The sequence below is a fragment of the Taudactylus pleione genome, unplaced genomic scaffold, assembly GCF_031769625.1.
Source record: "Taudactylus pleione unplaced genomic scaffold, aTauple2 ptg000200l, whole genome shotgun sequence".
Lineage (NCBI taxonomy): Eukaryota > Metazoa > Chordata > Amphibia > Anura > Myobatrachidae > Taudactylus > Taudactylus pleione.
Genome location: NW_028284602.1, coordinates 116,827 through 134,988, shown reverse-complemented (window position 1 = coordinate 134,988; position 18,162 = coordinate 116,827). Strand labels below are relative to the sequence as shown.

At 45.2% G+C, this 18,162-nt stretch overlaps 1 protein-coding gene across 1 annotated transcript in view; it reads right to left on the bottom strand.

The window, feature by feature from the left end:
- Nucleotides 1-18,162, bottom strand: part of SETD2 (SET domain containing 2, histone lysine methyltransferase) — a 127,069-nt gene that overhangs the window by 103,787 nt on the left and 5,120 nt on the right. The window contains exon 2 of the mRNA XM_088477193.1: nucleotides 7,254-7,310. Coding sequence (XP_088333319.1) covers nucleotides 7,254-7,310 — 57 coding nt within the window. The remainder of the gene's footprint in view (nucleotides 1-7,253; nucleotides 7,311-18,162) is intronic.

The window sequence follows — 18,162 nt, the reverse complement described above, 5'->3', positions numbered from 1 at the left end:
AGTTGGATTTGCGTAAAGTTACGAATTTTTCCTTAAAAAAAATTGTAAGACCCCCCTAAAGTTATAAAAACATGGGGGATCACTATGGGTACCCCCGTTTTAGCCTTTAATTGAAAGTCGGGGATTTAAATAGCCGCAGCAGGTGTTTTTTTCCCGACATTGAAGAAGTGATGCAGAAGAGCACTTAGGTTATTTTTTTCGCTTTTTTAAGTGGTCCAATCAAATTTGGGGTACATGAAAATGGGTACTAGCATATTTTTAAGTCCCTAAAGTAAATTTTTAAAAATTCTGCATTTGTGCACCTCCCGCTAATAATCTATTCTAGAATACACCTGCCGCTAATTATCTATTCTAGAATACACCTGCCACTAATAGCCTATTCTAGAATACACCTTCCGCTATAAATCTATTCTAGAAAACACCTTCCGCTAATAATCTATTCTAGAATACACCTGCCGCTAATTATCTATTCTAGAATACACCTTCCGCTAATAACCTATTCTAGAATACACCTTCCGCTAATAATCTATTCTAGAATACACCTGCCGCTAATTATCTATTCTAGAATACACCTGCCGCTAATAATCTATTCTAGAATACACCTGCCGCTAATTATCTATTCTAGAAAACACCTTCCGCTATAAATCTATTCTAGAATACACCTTCCGCTAATAATCTATTCTAGAATACACCTTCCGCTATAAATCTATTCTAGAATACACCTTCCGCTAATAGCCTATTCTAGAATACACCTTCCGCTAATAGCCTATTCTAGAATACACCTTCCGCTAATAGCCTATTCTAGAATACACCTTCCGCTAATAACCTATTCTAGAATACACCTTCCGCTAATAATCTATTCTAGAATACACCTGCCGCTAATAGCCTATTCTAGAATACACCTTCCGCATACTTGCAGAATAGCCCTGAACCTATTTCCCTATTGTTATACAATTTTTTTTTTTTTTTTTAAACTTTTTTTGACACAGTTCTTTTTTAAATGTCATTCCCAGGGGTGCAGGCTATTTTTTTTAAGCCTGCACCCTTAAACCCCAATTCTGCACTTTTTTTCGACACCTATTCAATGGTGAAAAGTTATCCCCGTTTTTTATCAAAGACTTTTCAAAACTGCGATAAGTCTTTGAAATTGAATACGGTGTAAAAGTAAAACCTGCGATAATGACGTCATACCTCCAATATTAACGCAAAAACGATGTTATCGCTCCCATATTGAATACCCCTAATAGAGAGTACTGTGTATTCTGTGTATGCTGGGAATTTGACATTTTTATCAGGTCCCCTACCTGAGATATCAGAGGTCAATGTAGGTGAAAAATGGATAAACGAGCAATTGTTCTCCAATAGAAAAATAGACGACAAGATAAATAACTCAAAATTTGTTTGGCAGATCTTTGGGAATATAGTTATTCCCCCCAAAAATTCCAGCTCTGAAATTGTATTTCTTCCCATTGAAATACAAAACAAAAAATATATATATTTTTTAAATCTGACTAACTTTGGGCTTAAAATTCAGTCCTAAGGAAGTGAGGATAGGAAACAGTTCTATGACAAAAACGTAGCTTGAAATATGCTGAAAATAAAGATTTTTTATCCCAACTTTCTAGCACTTTTCTGAGCTGCGATATTGTATTTACCCCAAACGTCCGCAACAGTGAAAAATGTCATACGCCATGATACAAAAATGGCCGCCATCTTCATATGAAGGTAAATAAAAATAAAGTAATGGTGGTTTCTGACTACTAACTTACAGGGGTCTTCACACATAAGAAATACAATCTTTTAAAAATGGTCAAGCAACCAGGGCTGGACCACTCCACATGGATTGACCCAAATACAGAAGGTGCCACAATCACTACATTCCCGACACTACTTCCTCTTATTACGCTTCACTTCCTGTTTGCTCTGGAGCTCCACTGCCGCGGGGAGGGGTGCGGAATGCGGGGCCTTTTCAGACTTGTCCCAAGCACGGGGAATGCAGACCGGCATCAGAGAAATTAGATCTGACCTCTACCGACATATCCAGGTTACAGGTACATGTAATACAGACCAGTGCTCAGCAAATAATATAGAGTTTAGGAGCCAAATTAGCATCTCCCTCCAAGCTCATTCCCAATGCTCCCTCTAACTCTATAACTCAACCGTCAGCATCACCATCACCCTATCTCAATGCTATTACCTCCCTCTTCCTCCTCTCCCACATGGTCCCCTATCAGCATGTCCCCCCCACTATTACAATTATAACAAGCACCCCCTGAGCTATCATTAAGCCCCCCATCCTCATTCATGTATTATCCATCTTTATTACCCCCTAGATCAGGGCTTGACAAATCCCATGGGCCAGGTCCCCATGGCTACCAGATTTTGCTGCCTGGCTACCAGATTTTGCAGTGAGGGAGGAAGCAGATCCTCATCAGCTCCGGTGGAGATTCGTGTTTATAGTATTGCGGTGTTCATATCATGCACAGGAGTGCATGTGCTGAGTGTCGCCTGCGGTGACTGCTGTGCCTGTGTCCGTCCCGGCCTGTGCTGACTCCTCCTGTCCGTCCCATCCTGCTCTGATCCCTGCTGTCTGTCCCAGCCTGCACGGACAACTCCTCTCCATCCTGGCCTGATCCCTGCTGTCTGTCCCAGTCTACGCTGATCCTCCTGTACGTCCCGGCTGTCTACTGTCTTCTATCTCTGACTGCATAGAGCTCTCCGGTAGTAGGGTCTATGCGTGGCCAGGGATTGCGGAGCGGCGTCAGAGGGATAGTGGTGTGACCACGAGGGGAGGGGGGTTTTGTTGTACATTCTGGCACCATTGTTTTATGTGAAATGTGGTCTGTTATTACTGGGGGGTGGAGCAGAGGAGCTGTGCAGAGCAGTGAGGGGGGCCTCCATGTTACTGTATCCATTCAACTGTGACCATTTGTGGACTAGTATAGTGTGTATAACACACAGAGCTGTGCTCCTCACTCACTCCTGTAATTTTTCTGGGAGGACAGTGATCTGGCTCCTACACTTTTATCCTGGCTTCTAGATTTTAGAAAAATTTGTCAAGCCCTACCCTAGATCAATAGGGAAAAATCATATGTCCCTGCTCACTGATTCTGTATGACGACAGGGCCAGCTGCATCAGGAAGGAACAGGTTTGTTATCAGTTCCCCTCTAAGCAACCTCTGCTCTCTCCAGTGATCAGCACATGGCACCGTGGGGCATCATTTGCAGCTTGGCGATGGCGGTGAGAGCGGAGGGCTCATTACAGAAGCTCTCTGCCGCTGTGTACCCCGATCCCAGTCCCCTGGCACAGAGTGACAAAGCCGCAATCGGAGAAGGACAAACGCCTTTATACGCGGCCCGTACAAGGACATAGGAAGCCTGGATTTGTCGCACTCCAACTCGGATGGTACATTGTTCTAATCCACCCATTTCTCAAAATAAGGTCACACATGTTGGACCAGGTCAGATAATGGCTTTGAGGTTTCTTGCAGAGCACACAGGCGTCAGGGAGGTCTGCGAGCCGCCAGGCCAATGTCGTGCAGCCAATACAAGAACTCGGCTAAATGCTGGATTACATCTCCCCTTATAGAAAACGCTTCACTCCAGGTCCTGACCTCTGCGAGAGAGGGATGGGGGCTCCCTAATTATCTCCTTTAGCATTTAGTAGATCTGTATAAATTCTATGGATGCTGCGGTTCATTAGAGATCTGGAATCATAATAAAAGCTTCACTACAGTGGGACGTACGGCTCTGGAAGCAGCCATTGTGTGCGGAACCAGCGACAACTCTGGGACATCACAATCCCGAACGCCGCACACATAATGGCCGCCTACACTGGCAGAACACTTTACCATTTATTATTTATATTGAAATAACTGGACACTGGGAAATACCGTAAGATTGTTCTCCAGGTTTTTTATCTTAAAGACCTCCACAATGCGCAAAAGAGGTGGTTGTGACGCAAGGTAGGTGGTTGTGACGCAAAGGAGGTGGTTGTGACGCAAAGGAGGTGGTTGTGACGCAAAGGAGGTGGTTGTGACGCAAAGGAGGTGGTTGTGACGCAAGGTAGGTGGTTGTGACTCTCTCCCCCCCCCCTTAATTTTAGGAGTTTATGCTATGATAAGAGAATAACTTATTCTCTTGCAGATGGCCTCACACGACTGCTATGTAGACCTCCCTCCTGTAGCGCCTAGGTCTGAATGCGTACAATAACCACGGCCGATATTTCTATGACAAAGTAAAAGTAACCGAGCAGAATGAGGAAAGTGTAATCCCAGCATAAAGGACAAACATGCGATTTCCCTGCCAGCCGCTGTCATCTTACTAATAATAATTAACAGTTGCATAAGGAAAGGTAAACTTCACCCCCAGCCCCGAGAGACGGCTCAGGTATCCCGTCTGCGACCGCGGATCGGGACTTTCATTAGACCGGAGCTCGCATTCCTCTCTCTCTGGTGACCGAGTCATGTTGTCACGGCAACAAGGGAGTTTAAATGACGCCAGTCACTACGGAGAAGACGGCAGCTGGCGCCCTGTTCCTGCCCACATGATAGAATGCTCTACATGGGTAACTCATAAGATACCAACATGAGGACTCTACACTTGTCTGACAGCTGTGCCATGCACACAGAAGCAACGTAATATCATATACACCTGGCATGGACCAGGGAGACAGAGCGGAAAGTAGGGATCAACCAATCTCACATAGGTAATATAACCCTGAGATGCATTCAACAACATACATTAGGGGTATGCCAACCACAGCATTATATCATCGCCCTCACATTGTGACACTGCCACTATAAACCAGTGCCCGCACACACTGCCAGTGACTATACCACCTGCCAGCCCACTACATACCAGTACCATTATAACAGTGCCCTCATATTGTGACACTGCCATCATAAACCAGTGCCTGCACACTGTGCCAGTGACTATACCACCTGCCAGCCCCGTACATACCAGCACTATTATATAATTGCCCCTTTACTGTAACACTGCCATCATAAACCAGTGCCCGCACACTGTGCCTGTGACTATACCACCTGCCAGCCCCCTACATACCAGCACTATTATATCAGTGCCCCGCACTGTGACACTGCCATCATAAACTAGTGCCCGCACACTGTGCCAGTGACTATACCACCTGCCATCCCCCTACATACCAGCACCATTATAACAGTGCCCTCATATTGTGACACTGCCATCATAAACCAGTGCCTGCACACTCTGCCTGTGACTATACCACCTGCCAGCCCCCTACATACCAGCACTATTATATCATTGCCCCCGCACTATGACACTGCCAACATAAACCAGTGCCCGCACACTGTGCCTGTGACTATACCACCTGCCAGCCCCCTACATACCAGCACTATATCATTGCCCCGCACTGTGACACTGCCATCATAATCCAGTGCCCACACATTGTGCCAATTACTAAATATACCGACCTGCCCCCACCCCCACATACCGGGAGGTAGTCGGCATCCCAGCGGTAAGTATTAGCGTTATGTTTAGGTTTGGCTGCGGGAAAGGTGGGTTAGGGGGAAGGATAGGGTACTTACCTGCATTCTGACCGCCGTGATCCTGTACCCAACTTCACAAGCCAGCACTAATACACTAGAGCCCTCACACTGTGCCAGTCACCAGACATAGCAGAAGACATAATCACAGGCTGATCACAGTTTACCAGACAGCGCAGAAGACATAATCACAGGCTCATCACAGTTTACCAGACAGCGAGAAATGTAAAACAGGGGCCGGTGGGGGTAGAACACCACAAATTGGCCACAATCACACCTAAAGTGCGAGTACGCTAATATGTGCGGATATTTTCCTGTACACAGACCTCTGCGTCCGGATTGCCCCTATCCGTGCGCACTTGCAGCTGTCCTATCCTTCATGTAATAGAGCCGCCTGAAATCTGGTGTAATCACATACACACAACGCTGTGGAGCCCGCAAATCTCGCAATACGGCGTCCCTGGCCTGTACCTAAATGCGAACACCCCGATACCACCCAGTTACGCTCAGTCAGCTGCACCTGCAGATTTAACGGAGCTGCGCTGGACCCGGTAGCACCCGTAATTCTGCGCACTCAGCACGGTAGCATGTACAGTGTGAACCCACGTAAGACATGTGCGCAGAACAGATCAGCCCCATGGGCTCCAATTTGGATCAGATCCATTTAGCCCCGATGCTTACCGCCTGGATAAAGCTCCGGGTTTAATGCCCGGAGCTATTGAATTTTTAGGCGGTAAACAACCCGCAACTAACGCGCGTTAAGCCATAGATTCTGGGTTAAGTGCCAGAATCCATGGATTACCCAGAGCGGTAAGCCCCAGAGGGTGCATTTAATGTTCCTTTTCTGTACTGCCTGAGGCTGCGAGTAAATTTCCGCATTAAGCGCACCTCCTGGGGATTACTGCGCGGGATAGCGGCACTAACTGAATAGCTCACGGCAGAGTTTTGGCTAAATGAACCTGAACCTTTAAGGGTATTTTTTCAAAGCATTGTCCCTGTGTCCCTGTCCCATCGGCAGATTCATTTTTATCTGCCATGCAATGTCCTACGTCAGGTGGATTGCGTAGGTTTCCTGTAAGAAATTGTATGCAGGAACACAGCTTTCCTTTCAGTTTTGGCGCCATTAGTGTTTTGCACAAATAAAATGATTTGCCAACGTCAGAATTGTGTGTCAGGGATGCACTTACAGACATACCAGTCATCTGCAATCTACTGTCCCAGCCTGCCCGTGTCCTCTCTGTGTGACTGGGGTAATGGCTAGCATTACTGCCTCGCCGCACTGAGGTCTTGGGTTTGACTCCCACCATGATTCTGTGTGTGTGGAGTTTGTATATTCTCCCTGTACTTGTGTGGGTTTCTCCCAGGTACTCCGGCTCCCTCCCACAATCCAAAAATATACTGGTAGGTTAAATGGCTCCCAATAAAAAAAATAAAAATGTAGCCCTAGTGTGTATGTGCATATGGTAGGGAATATAGATTGTAAGCTCCACCGGGGCAAGGATGGATGTGAATGGCCAAACATTCTCTAAAAAGCCATGAAGAATGTGTGCGATATATAAAATATATAACGACTAGTAATAAAATAAATGTATAAAGCAGCATTTGGACCCAGCCCAGTAATCAGGAGCACGCGGTATAGAACTGCGACTATCGCTAAGCGGGCTGGCAACAATCGGCAGGTAACACGCTCACATAAATGTATATTCACAAACGAACGAGTAGATTTACTGTTGGTTAGGAGGGCTCTGTACATCCTCCTGTGCTCTCTGATCATCTTTTTCTGCCCTGAAAGAAAAATACATACAAAATAAAGATCAATTTCCACACTATACCATGCTGCATAACTCAAATGTGCAAAATAAAAAACTAATACGACATTGAAAGTGTAGGAAATCGGAAGCGTGAAAACGCGAATGTAACGGGCCGTGCAATAGAGACGCATAATGCTGCCGTGACAACATGGAGGATTATAAACAGTAATAATGATACATTTGTGCAATATAAGATATATTTATCAGTGCAGGCTTAGAATGGTAATCTCAGACTTATTACATCGGAGGATTACAGAGTGTACAAAGGTTGTGCTGCCGCTTATCCTGGTCTTTGTTTGTGACTAATTAAAAGCAGTAATGAAAATACCTCACCCTGCGTCTCCTTCCCACTACACACGCTATTACCTAACCACCACAGCAGGGTACAATCAGCAGGAGTGTGGGTGGCAATCTACCAACGTCACCATATATAGACGCCCAAAACGATGGATAATGGGCAAATGATTGGTCCTACATCGCACTGAGACGACCCGCCAGCTGTGTCACATAGAAATGGTAATTTGCGCAAAGTACACATTTCTGGTTTTCATCAGACGGTCACGTGCATGACGCGATTATACAGAGATGCAACCGAAACAAATGGGCAATACGTGGTCAAAGGTAAAGAGAGAGTCCTCATACAACTAACACAGGAGATACAAATGACAGCTCGTACACAGAGGGGCTTCCCACCGCTATCGGACGCAGTCAGAGCAGCGTAAATCCAGGATCCCGACGGTTACAACGGCAAGTATTAGGGTTAGGCCATGGGAGGGGACGGCAAGTGTTAGGCTGCCGAAGTGGGATGGTTAGGGTGCGGCCACGGGATGGGGGGACGGTTAGGGTGAGGCCGCGGGAGGGGGGGGCGGTTAGGGTGAGGCGGACAGGGTGAGGCCGCGGGAGGGGGGGGGGCGGACAGGGTGAGGCCGCGGGAGGGGGGGGGGGGCGGATAGGGTTAGGATTGGGGTTGGCATGCTTACCAAAATCCATCGGTATATCGACCATTGCCATTGTGACCGGTCTGGATACCCTACCCAAATCTAATCCCAGCACTGACTTGACTTTAATGTGTCAGGAAGTAGCCAGCAGCAGTCACTGGGTGGGAGTGGAATGTATAACTACATGATATGCAGCTCCCACCAGATGAGGAACAGAATCAATGTGTCCCCACCTAGGATGCAATCTGCAGCTAACAGCGTCTAAAAGGTCATAAATCGCAGTGTGCATGGGGCCTTTCATAGACACGAGTGACCCCAAAGTATCCCCTGTATTCCTCACTTTCCCGTGCACAGGGACACATAGGAGACTCCAGGATAGTAGTGACCCTCCGGTAATGGAGCCGTGTGTACGGGTCACATCCATTAGGATTGGGTACACAGGCTGTGGTTAGGAGAGGAGAGCATACAGGCTATGGATGCCTGCTGGGGGAGCCATACTGATCCCAACAACAGGCCGGCACCTGCACACACAGTAATGAGACTCTGGGGGGACTAGGTGTCCACATCGCCCAGACACTGAGACTGCATAATGTGTCATTAGCTTTTCCTGGAAGCCTTTCACCCACAGAATATCCTCTACCGAGTATCAGGTGTTACGTTCAGTATAATAGTTGTAAAAGTTTATTTAATAATAAACTCTTAAAGAGGATTCCTCCGAATAATCAATATTGTAAAGAAAATAAAAATGATTAACCATGCAGCAAACTGCCCCAGGCCATGTGACAGGAATGTCCTGGTGTGCCGTGTGTCCTGTTACCCAGAATCCCTGGCTGCCGGCCATGCTATACAGCTGGTTATTGTCTGACCTCTCCATCAGTTGTCTGTATGGCATGCTCCCTGTCAGTGTACTCTATTAGTCCCAGTCATACAATTATGTCCGTATCCTGGCAGACGGGGCGGCTGAGCTGTGCCACAGTCAGGAAGCTGCGACTGGTGATCTCAGGAGCATTTTAGGAAAAAACATCAGGGGGTCAAAAAAAAAAAAAAATAAAAGCTCCATTTATTTCCATCTCTACGCTCACTTTGAAAACCGCTTCATGTTAACGTGCGCCCTGGACACTCGTCTGATTGGTCAGATGCTAACATGGCCCCTTCCCACAATGCCCCTATTCCCCTAGAGCAGGGCAATAAGCCGCCCTCAGCTGTTATACTATACCCCTCTAAGGATTTGTAGTCTATCACCTCTCACACGTCCCATACTGCATGGCAATCCAGATATCCTACGACTAGCCGCTGATAATGATATCACGCCCCCTTCTTTATATACAGCACAACGACAGAGGCTACAATATGCCTTAGTAATACGTCCATGCTGGACTGCTGCGCAGGCTAATGGCGCAGAACGCAAAAAAATAGTTCCGCAACGCAACCACGTCGGTGAGGGGGGGAGGGGGGGGTGTCACTGGATCCACCGTGGCCCAAGCGCATGCTCTTACTATATGGATTTTGTTGCTTGGATATAAGGGACCTTATTTATTGTTAATAACATTTCTGGTTTATTCCGGCACTTGGGTAGTAGAAAAAAACAAAACACACACACACACACACACACCACTACACAAACACACACACATCACTACACCCACACACATCACTACATAAACACACACACACACACACCACTACACAAACACACACATCACTACATAAACACACACACACACCACTACATAAACACACACACACATCACTACATAAACACACACACACATCACTACATAAACACACACACATCACTACATAAACACACACACATCACTACATAAACACACACACACATCACTACATAAACACACACACACACATCACTACATAAACACACACACATCACTACATAAACACACACACATCACTACATAAACACACACACACACACACCACTACACAAACACACACACATCACTACACCCACACACATCACTACATAAACACACACACACACACACCACTACACAAACACACACATCACTACATAAACACACACACACACCACTACATAAACACACACACATCACTACATAAACACACACACACATCACTACATAAACACACACACACACATCACTACATAAACACACACACACACACATCACTACATAAACACACACACACACACATCACTACATAAACACACACACACACACATCACTACATAAACACACACACACACATCACTACATAAACACACACACACATCACTACATAAACACACACACACACATCACTACATAAACACACACACACATCACTACATAAACACACACACACATCACTACATAAACACACACACACATCACTACATAAACACACACACACATCACTACATAAACACACACACACATCACTACATAAACACACACACACACACACATCACTACATAAACACACACACACATCACTACATAAACACACACACACACACACACATCACTACACAGTGTCTTCCTCTTTTTACACGAGAGCGGCTTCCTCACTTCCGCAGAACTACAAGATAGTCTGTGCCTTGTTCTGACCTGTACATTGTCACCGAAGCGTTTCGCCATCTAAACAAAGAGAACGTGGAACGATCCGATCACCGATTACTGGATGGAGACAATAAGAGGGCGACCGCTAAACCTGCAACAGAGGACGACCCCGCATGAAGAGACACCTTGTGCGATATCCACAAACACGTAGGAGAATGAGGTCTGGAGTGTGACCGCACATACGGGCAGCTGTTCTGTGGCCAATAGATCCAAGTCTTAAGGTTCCCACCCAGTAGACGATTAAGTTGAGCGATTGAACGATAAAGATAGTTAAATCGTTCACAAATAGTTTGCAAAAATGTCTAAAAGCGATGCGCGCGCCCGCTGGTCGTTTAGACATCTATCATCGTGCAAACATGCTGGTCATAACGCCGCCAGGTTGAGCATGTCTGCAGATGATTGATGAGCCTGCACTGAACGACATCTTGTTCATTACAGGCATCACTGACTGACAAACGACTGCACGATTACAATGTCATAATGGTGCAGTGGTTTTCATGTCTCCTAGTGGATGGGCACCTTTAGCATTGTCTATACTGACCGGGGTTACCTGGGGGGCTCCTGGTTATTTACACCTGGGTACCGCAATATCTGAGAGACTTATGGTGGACCCTGCTCATTGCACTCAGCAATACAATGTCAATTTATCAAAAAAATGTAGCAAAGAGAGCATACGGTCAGGTGCATAAATATTGGGACAGTGACAGAATTTTCCTATTTTGGCCTCTATTCACCACCACAATGGCTTTGAAATGAAACAAACAAGATGTGATTTACCTGCAGACTTTCACATTTAATTTGAGGGTAATTACATCCAAATCAGGTGAACGGTGTAGGAATTACAATGGTTTCTATATGTGCCTCCCACTTTTTAAGGGGCCAAAAGTAATGGGACGATCAACTCAAAAGCTATTGCATGGACAGGTGTGGGCTATTCCCTCGTTATTTCATTATCAATTAAGCAGGTAAAAGGTCTGGAGTTGATTCTAGGTGTGACATTTGCATTTGGAATCAGTTGCTGTCGACTCTCAATATGAGATCCAAAGAGATGTCACTATCAGTGAAGCAAGCCATCATTAGGCTGAAAAATCAAAACAAACCCATCAGAGAGATAGCAAAAACATTAGGTGTGGCCAAATCAACTGTTTGGAACATTCTTAAAAAGAAAGAACGCACCGGGGGAGCTCAGCAAAACACAAAAAGACTCGGAAGACCACGGAAAACAACTGTGGTGGATGACAGAATAATTATATCCCTGGTGAAGAAAAACCCCTTCACAACAGTTGGCCAAATCAAGAACACTCTCCAGGAGGTAGATGTATATGTGTCAAAGTCAACAATCAAGAGAAGACTTCACAAGAGTGAATATAGAGGGTTCACTACAAGATGCAAACCATTGGTGAGACTCAAAAACAGGAAGACCAGATTAGAGTTTGCCAAACAACATCTAAAAAAGCCATTACAGTTCTGGAACAACATCCTATGGACAGATGAGACAAAGATCAACTTGTACCAGAGTGATGGGTAGAGAAGAGTATGGAGAAGGAAAGGAACTGCTCATGATACAAAACATACCACCTCATCAGTGAAGCATGGTGGTGGTAGTGTCATGGCATGGGCATGTATGGCTGCCAATGGAACTGGTTCCCTTGTATTTATTGATGATGTGACTGCTGACAAAAGCAGGAGAATGAATTCTGAAGTGTTTTGGGCAATATTATATGCTCATATTCAGTCAAATGCTTCAGAACTCATTGGACGGCGCTTCACAGTGCAGATGGACAATGACCCGAAGCATACTGCAAAAGCAACCAAAGAGTTTTTTAAGGCTAAAAAGTGGAATGTTATGCAATGGCCAAGTCAATCCCCTGACCTGAATCAGATTGAGCATGCATTTCACTTGATGAAGACAAAACTGAAGGGAAAATGCCCCAAGAACAAGCAGGAACTGAAGACATTTGCAGTAGAGGCCTGGCAGAGCATCACCAGGGATGAAACCCAGCGTCTGGTGATGTCTATGCGTTCCAGACTTCAGGCTGTAATTGCCTGCAAAGGATTTGCAACAAAGTATTATAAAGTGAAAGTTAGATTTAGGATTGATTAGTTTGTCCCATTACTTTTGGCCCCTTAAAAAGTGGGAGGCACATATAGAAACCGTTGTAATTCCTACACCGTTCACCTGATTTGGATGTAATTACCCTCAAATTAAATCTGAACGTCTGCAGGTAAATCACATCTTGTTTGTTTCATTTCAAAGCCATTGTGGTGGTGACTAGAGGCCAAAATATGAAAATTCTGTCAATGTCCCAATATTTATGCACCTGACTGTACAATGAGGTGACAATACAGACGATATACGCGGTGCAGGTCATGCACAAGTATACCGTATAGGGGCCATTACCTATAGAGAACGTCAGAGCAGGAAAAGCCATGTATAATAAGGATGTGCTTTCTCTTCATCAACGTCTGGGAATATACTGCACAATATTTATTTAACCTATAGCCCAGAGGTTCCTAAACTCCGCCATTACAGTCCAGGTTTTAAGGATATTCATGCCTCAATCCAGACGGTTAAATCAAAGTGACTGAGGTACTAATTAAGTCACCTGTGCTCAAGCATGATATCCTTAAAATGTGGACTGTAATGGTAGATTTTGGGAACCTCTGCTATAACCTCTTCTGTCTTAGGGAAGAATTAAATAGTTTTTAGCGCGGTTGTAACTAACTAATGGGCGCACGACAGAGCCAATTGATTGTTGCTCTGATCGGGCACCCATTATTTCTGCTCGCACTGCCCTGTGGTGACGAAAAGAAATCCGCAAAAAGTCCGTCTATTGGGCGCTCAAAAAGCATTCTCCTTGTCGCGCTCAGTACTTAAGACGGATTTAGCTGCTAGAGCAGTAAGGGGATAGAGCAGTAAGGGAATTACACAGCCTAATGATCAGTCATGACAGACAAATATAGGAATCATTTTATAATGGATGTAAGTTATGAAGATGATCTCGGTAGCAATTAATGTGAATATATTTGGGATTTAGTTCTGATGCACATATATATTCTGGTGCGTAAGAAGAGTGTTCCGACAGCAGGAATCGCACATACAGGTAGGTAGAGATCCGGGTGCAGGTAAATGATAGTTAGAAATGGAAGATATCAGACTGGAATAAAAGTATCAGTGGTAAGGCAGGGATCGCTGCCGGCCTCCGTCCTTTGTATAAATGACCTGGTAGATGGCCTACTACGTGAGGTTTCCGTATTGCTGCTGACACAGTTCAATTCTTTTCCCCGACGCAGCTCCGCTCTAAAGTGACCAGGAGCAATTCAATGGGAGTAAAAGCAGCGGACGCCCATTATTTTTGCTCGCACCCTCCTCAGGCGGTGAGTAGAAACCCCCAAAGTCCGACTTTTGGGTGCCCAAACTCATCGCGCCCTGTAGATTTGCATGGAATAACCAGCTTTATGCTGCCAATCCTGGTGCATTGGGGTGAAACACGCGCGGTAAGTAATGGGGTCCGCGGCACTCGTGCCCATTGGCAAAATTATTAAATATCGCCCGTTGGCTGCCAAAAGCTTCCTAGGTTTAGTAACGTGGAGCAGGATTGTAACTCACTACAGGAAGACTTATAAAGTTTGGGAAACCAAGCTGCTATCTGCCAGTAGCCGTGCACCTAGGCTGCGGTGGTGACTTCTGTAGGCTACATCCACAATCGTGTTATTAATAAAATGAAATACTAAATATGAATGATATAAATGAAGATTATCTGTCACTGTTACCCCCCTGAGTTCTGCAGTCTTGCTATGACCCAGATCCTATAGTTCACCACCCCCCCCCTTCAGTATTACTTCACTGACAATTGTTTTGTACATAGAGAATAACTTCTGTTTAAAACTTATTTTAAGCTGCATATTGTCCCATTGTTTAAAAGCGCACACTGCCCAAATAAAGAGTGTGCATAGCTAGATGTGTGACGCTATTGTTTCTATGTGGCTGTCAGAAAGCAGATACAGAGATATGTGTAATCACTGAATGTTCCCGCTGCCGGAGGCACACGCTAACAGACTCGCCCGCCAGCAACAATACAGACTCGCCCGCCAGCAACAATACTACAAAGTGCAAAGGAAAGAATATAAAGAAACCGTACACTAAATTCCAGCTGAGCAACTTCAGCTCAGAAGTGTCCGAAGGACGAAAAACAGGCAAAACTGCTTAATGCACCTCGGGGGTCACCCGTGTTACAGCAGCCCGTTACCACTAATTATATGCAGTGTTCTCCCCAGGCTGCTTTCTGCGGGCACATCGCCCGGCAGAAACAGCCTACTGCCCAGCCTACTGCCCTGCACTTTCCCCACCTACCCCCGACCCCTGCTATGGAACGCTGGCCTCTGAAGTGACCGGAGGCTAAAGAAGCCTCCGATCGCTTCAGAGGCAAGAGTTCCCAGTGATGCAGTGCGCGGATGTTCGTCATGACGTCACCCGCGACGTGAGGAGCCTGCCCCGCGCGTCTGCTGGATCTAGTTAGACGGGAGTATGAGCGCGAGCGGCCAGCAAGTAAAGGCAAGTACTTGGCTGGGGCTAGGACCAGTCTGGGGGCACTACAAAGGGGGACCGGACTGAGAAGAACCAAAATACTATTCAGGTCAGAGACAAAGGGGGACCGGACTGAGAAGAACCAAAATACTATTCAGGTCAGAGACAAAGGGGGACCGGACTGAGAAGAACCAAAATACTATTCGGGTCAGAGACTAGGGGGACCGGACTAAGGAGAACCAAAATACTATTCGGGTCAGAGACTAGGGGGACCGGACTAAGAAGAACCAAAATACTATTCAGGTCAGAAACAAGGGGGACCAGACTAAGAAGAACCAAAATACTATTCAGGTCAGAAACTAGGGGGAGACCAGACTAAGAAGAACCAAAATACTATTCAGGTCAGAGACTAGGGGGACCAGACTAAGAAGAACCAAAATACTATTCAGGTCAGAAACTAGGGGGACCAGACTAAGAACCACCAAAATACTATTCAGGTTAGAGACTAGGGGGACCGGACTAAGAAGAACCAAAATACTATTCAGGTCAGAAAGACTAAGAAGAACCAAAATACTATTCAGGTCAGAAACTAGGGGGAGACCAGACTAAGAAGAACCAAAATACTATTCAGGTCAGAGACTAGGGGGACCAGACTAAGAAGAACCAAAATACTATTCAGGTCAGAAACAAGGGGGACCAGACTAAGAAGAACCAAAATACTATTCAGGTCAGAAACTAGGGGGAGACCAGACTAAGAACCACCAAAATACTATTCAGGTCAGAGACTAGGGGGACCAGACTAAGAAGAACCAAAATACTATCCAGGTCAGAGACTAGGGGGACCGGACTAAGAAGAACCAAAATACTATTCAGGTCAGGGACTAGGGGGACAGGACTAAGAAGAACCAAAATACTATTCAGGTCAGAGACAAATGGGACCGGACTGAGGCCATTTTACACACATTATTTGAAGCTCCCAAACTGCAGGTATAATCCATGGAAACCAGGTTATATAGGGACACAATTGACACATCCTGAGATAATAACTGGCAGTATAAACACACCTGACATATACTCAACTCTGCCCTGGTACTAGATTAGCCCAGCTTCCACAGACTGGTGTCCTACTGACTTATACCCATTGGGGTGGGAAACTCTCCGCTAGTCTAACCACCACAGCAACAAGCGCACAACAATACTACAAGTACAGACAAGACTACTGCATGACGGAAGCCTCTGATCTATTTATTACAATTTGGACAATAGCCGTGAACTTGATCTCTCACCTGTGTTATATTCAGCAGATACACCTGTACATATACTGGATGGGGGAATAATTATTATACGACGCCCCAGAGAGGTGAGCTGTCCCCATACTGTGAATATCGTGCTCAGTATTTGTCACTGTGCCCTGGAAATGTAGGCGGATTGCTGTGACAAAGCGCAATGCTACGTCTAGGTAAGTGTATCAGAAATGTATCAGCGTGATGCTGACTGTTACTTTACTTCAAATGACTTTCAGGCTTCCTATGAGAAGAGCCGGGATGTGAGGCCGAAGAAAGCGCAGTTTATCTGATGACTAAAGGACTTATGAATAACTTAAGGCGCGTACACACTAGACCACTCGCAAAAGATGCGATTTCAGCAACGATTTCCCTCTAACTCCCCCGGGCAGCTCCCCTGCACCCCCCCAGACAAATGATATGTTGTCCAATCTGACAAACGACCTTAATCTTGTTAACGAGATTGATAAATCTTGCCTGCTGTAGGCAAGATTAGCCAAAGATGCGATGTACGACCAGCGAGGACGCGCATCGATATCGTGAGTGGCCACTCGCCGTTTGGATATATTTTACACGATTTGTCGTTCCGATGCGTCGAAATCGGGCAAATCATGCAAAATATTGCCTAGGGTATACGCACCATTAGAGACGGACTGCGCGATGGGTCAGGCAGAAATGGCGCCAGACTCCGTGCCATGGGTGGCGTTACCCACATAGTTCTGCGTTAGTATAAAGTGCTACATGTTTCATGCATTGCCCCGTGTGACCCACCAGAAAATAACTAATTATCCCTATTCTGTCTTACATGTCATTCAATTTATAATTTTCTGCTTAACTCAATGTAACTATTCAAAGGTGACCGGTTACATTGCTGAAAGATCAGGAGTTATACTGAAAATTCATTTTATAAAGGAATTAAAGAACAACAACAAAAAATCTGCTTAAACCAAATGCAAAAGCTGCCAAAGAAAATCCCCAATGTAATAATATATATATATATATATATATATATATATATATATATACACACACACACACACACACATACACACACAGGGCATTTTATTAATTATATATAGGGTATTTTACATGGTTGACAATTTTAAAGGATAAGAAAAATGAATTTACCATTAATACATTATGATTTTACATATTATACATTCATGCTTCACACCAAGGTAAGCAGTCTCACACAGACATTAATCTCAGTTAGGTGACACTCCAGGAGTAACGTGATCTATCCCATATTACGTCTGTCTATCCCCAACCGTCATCTGCTGCTTTACATTGTTCTCAGTGTTTAGTACAAAGGTTACCTCATTAACGCCAACTCTAATCCCTAAGTCTATTTGCAGAAGCCATTTTGCTGGAGACTAGAGTTGAGCATTTAATGCCCTTTGATCTCTAACAAAATGGCTGCAGCATTATAGAATCAATGATCACATGAAGAATTTCCTCCTATACCTACATTAAATCAGTCTGCTGACAGCCA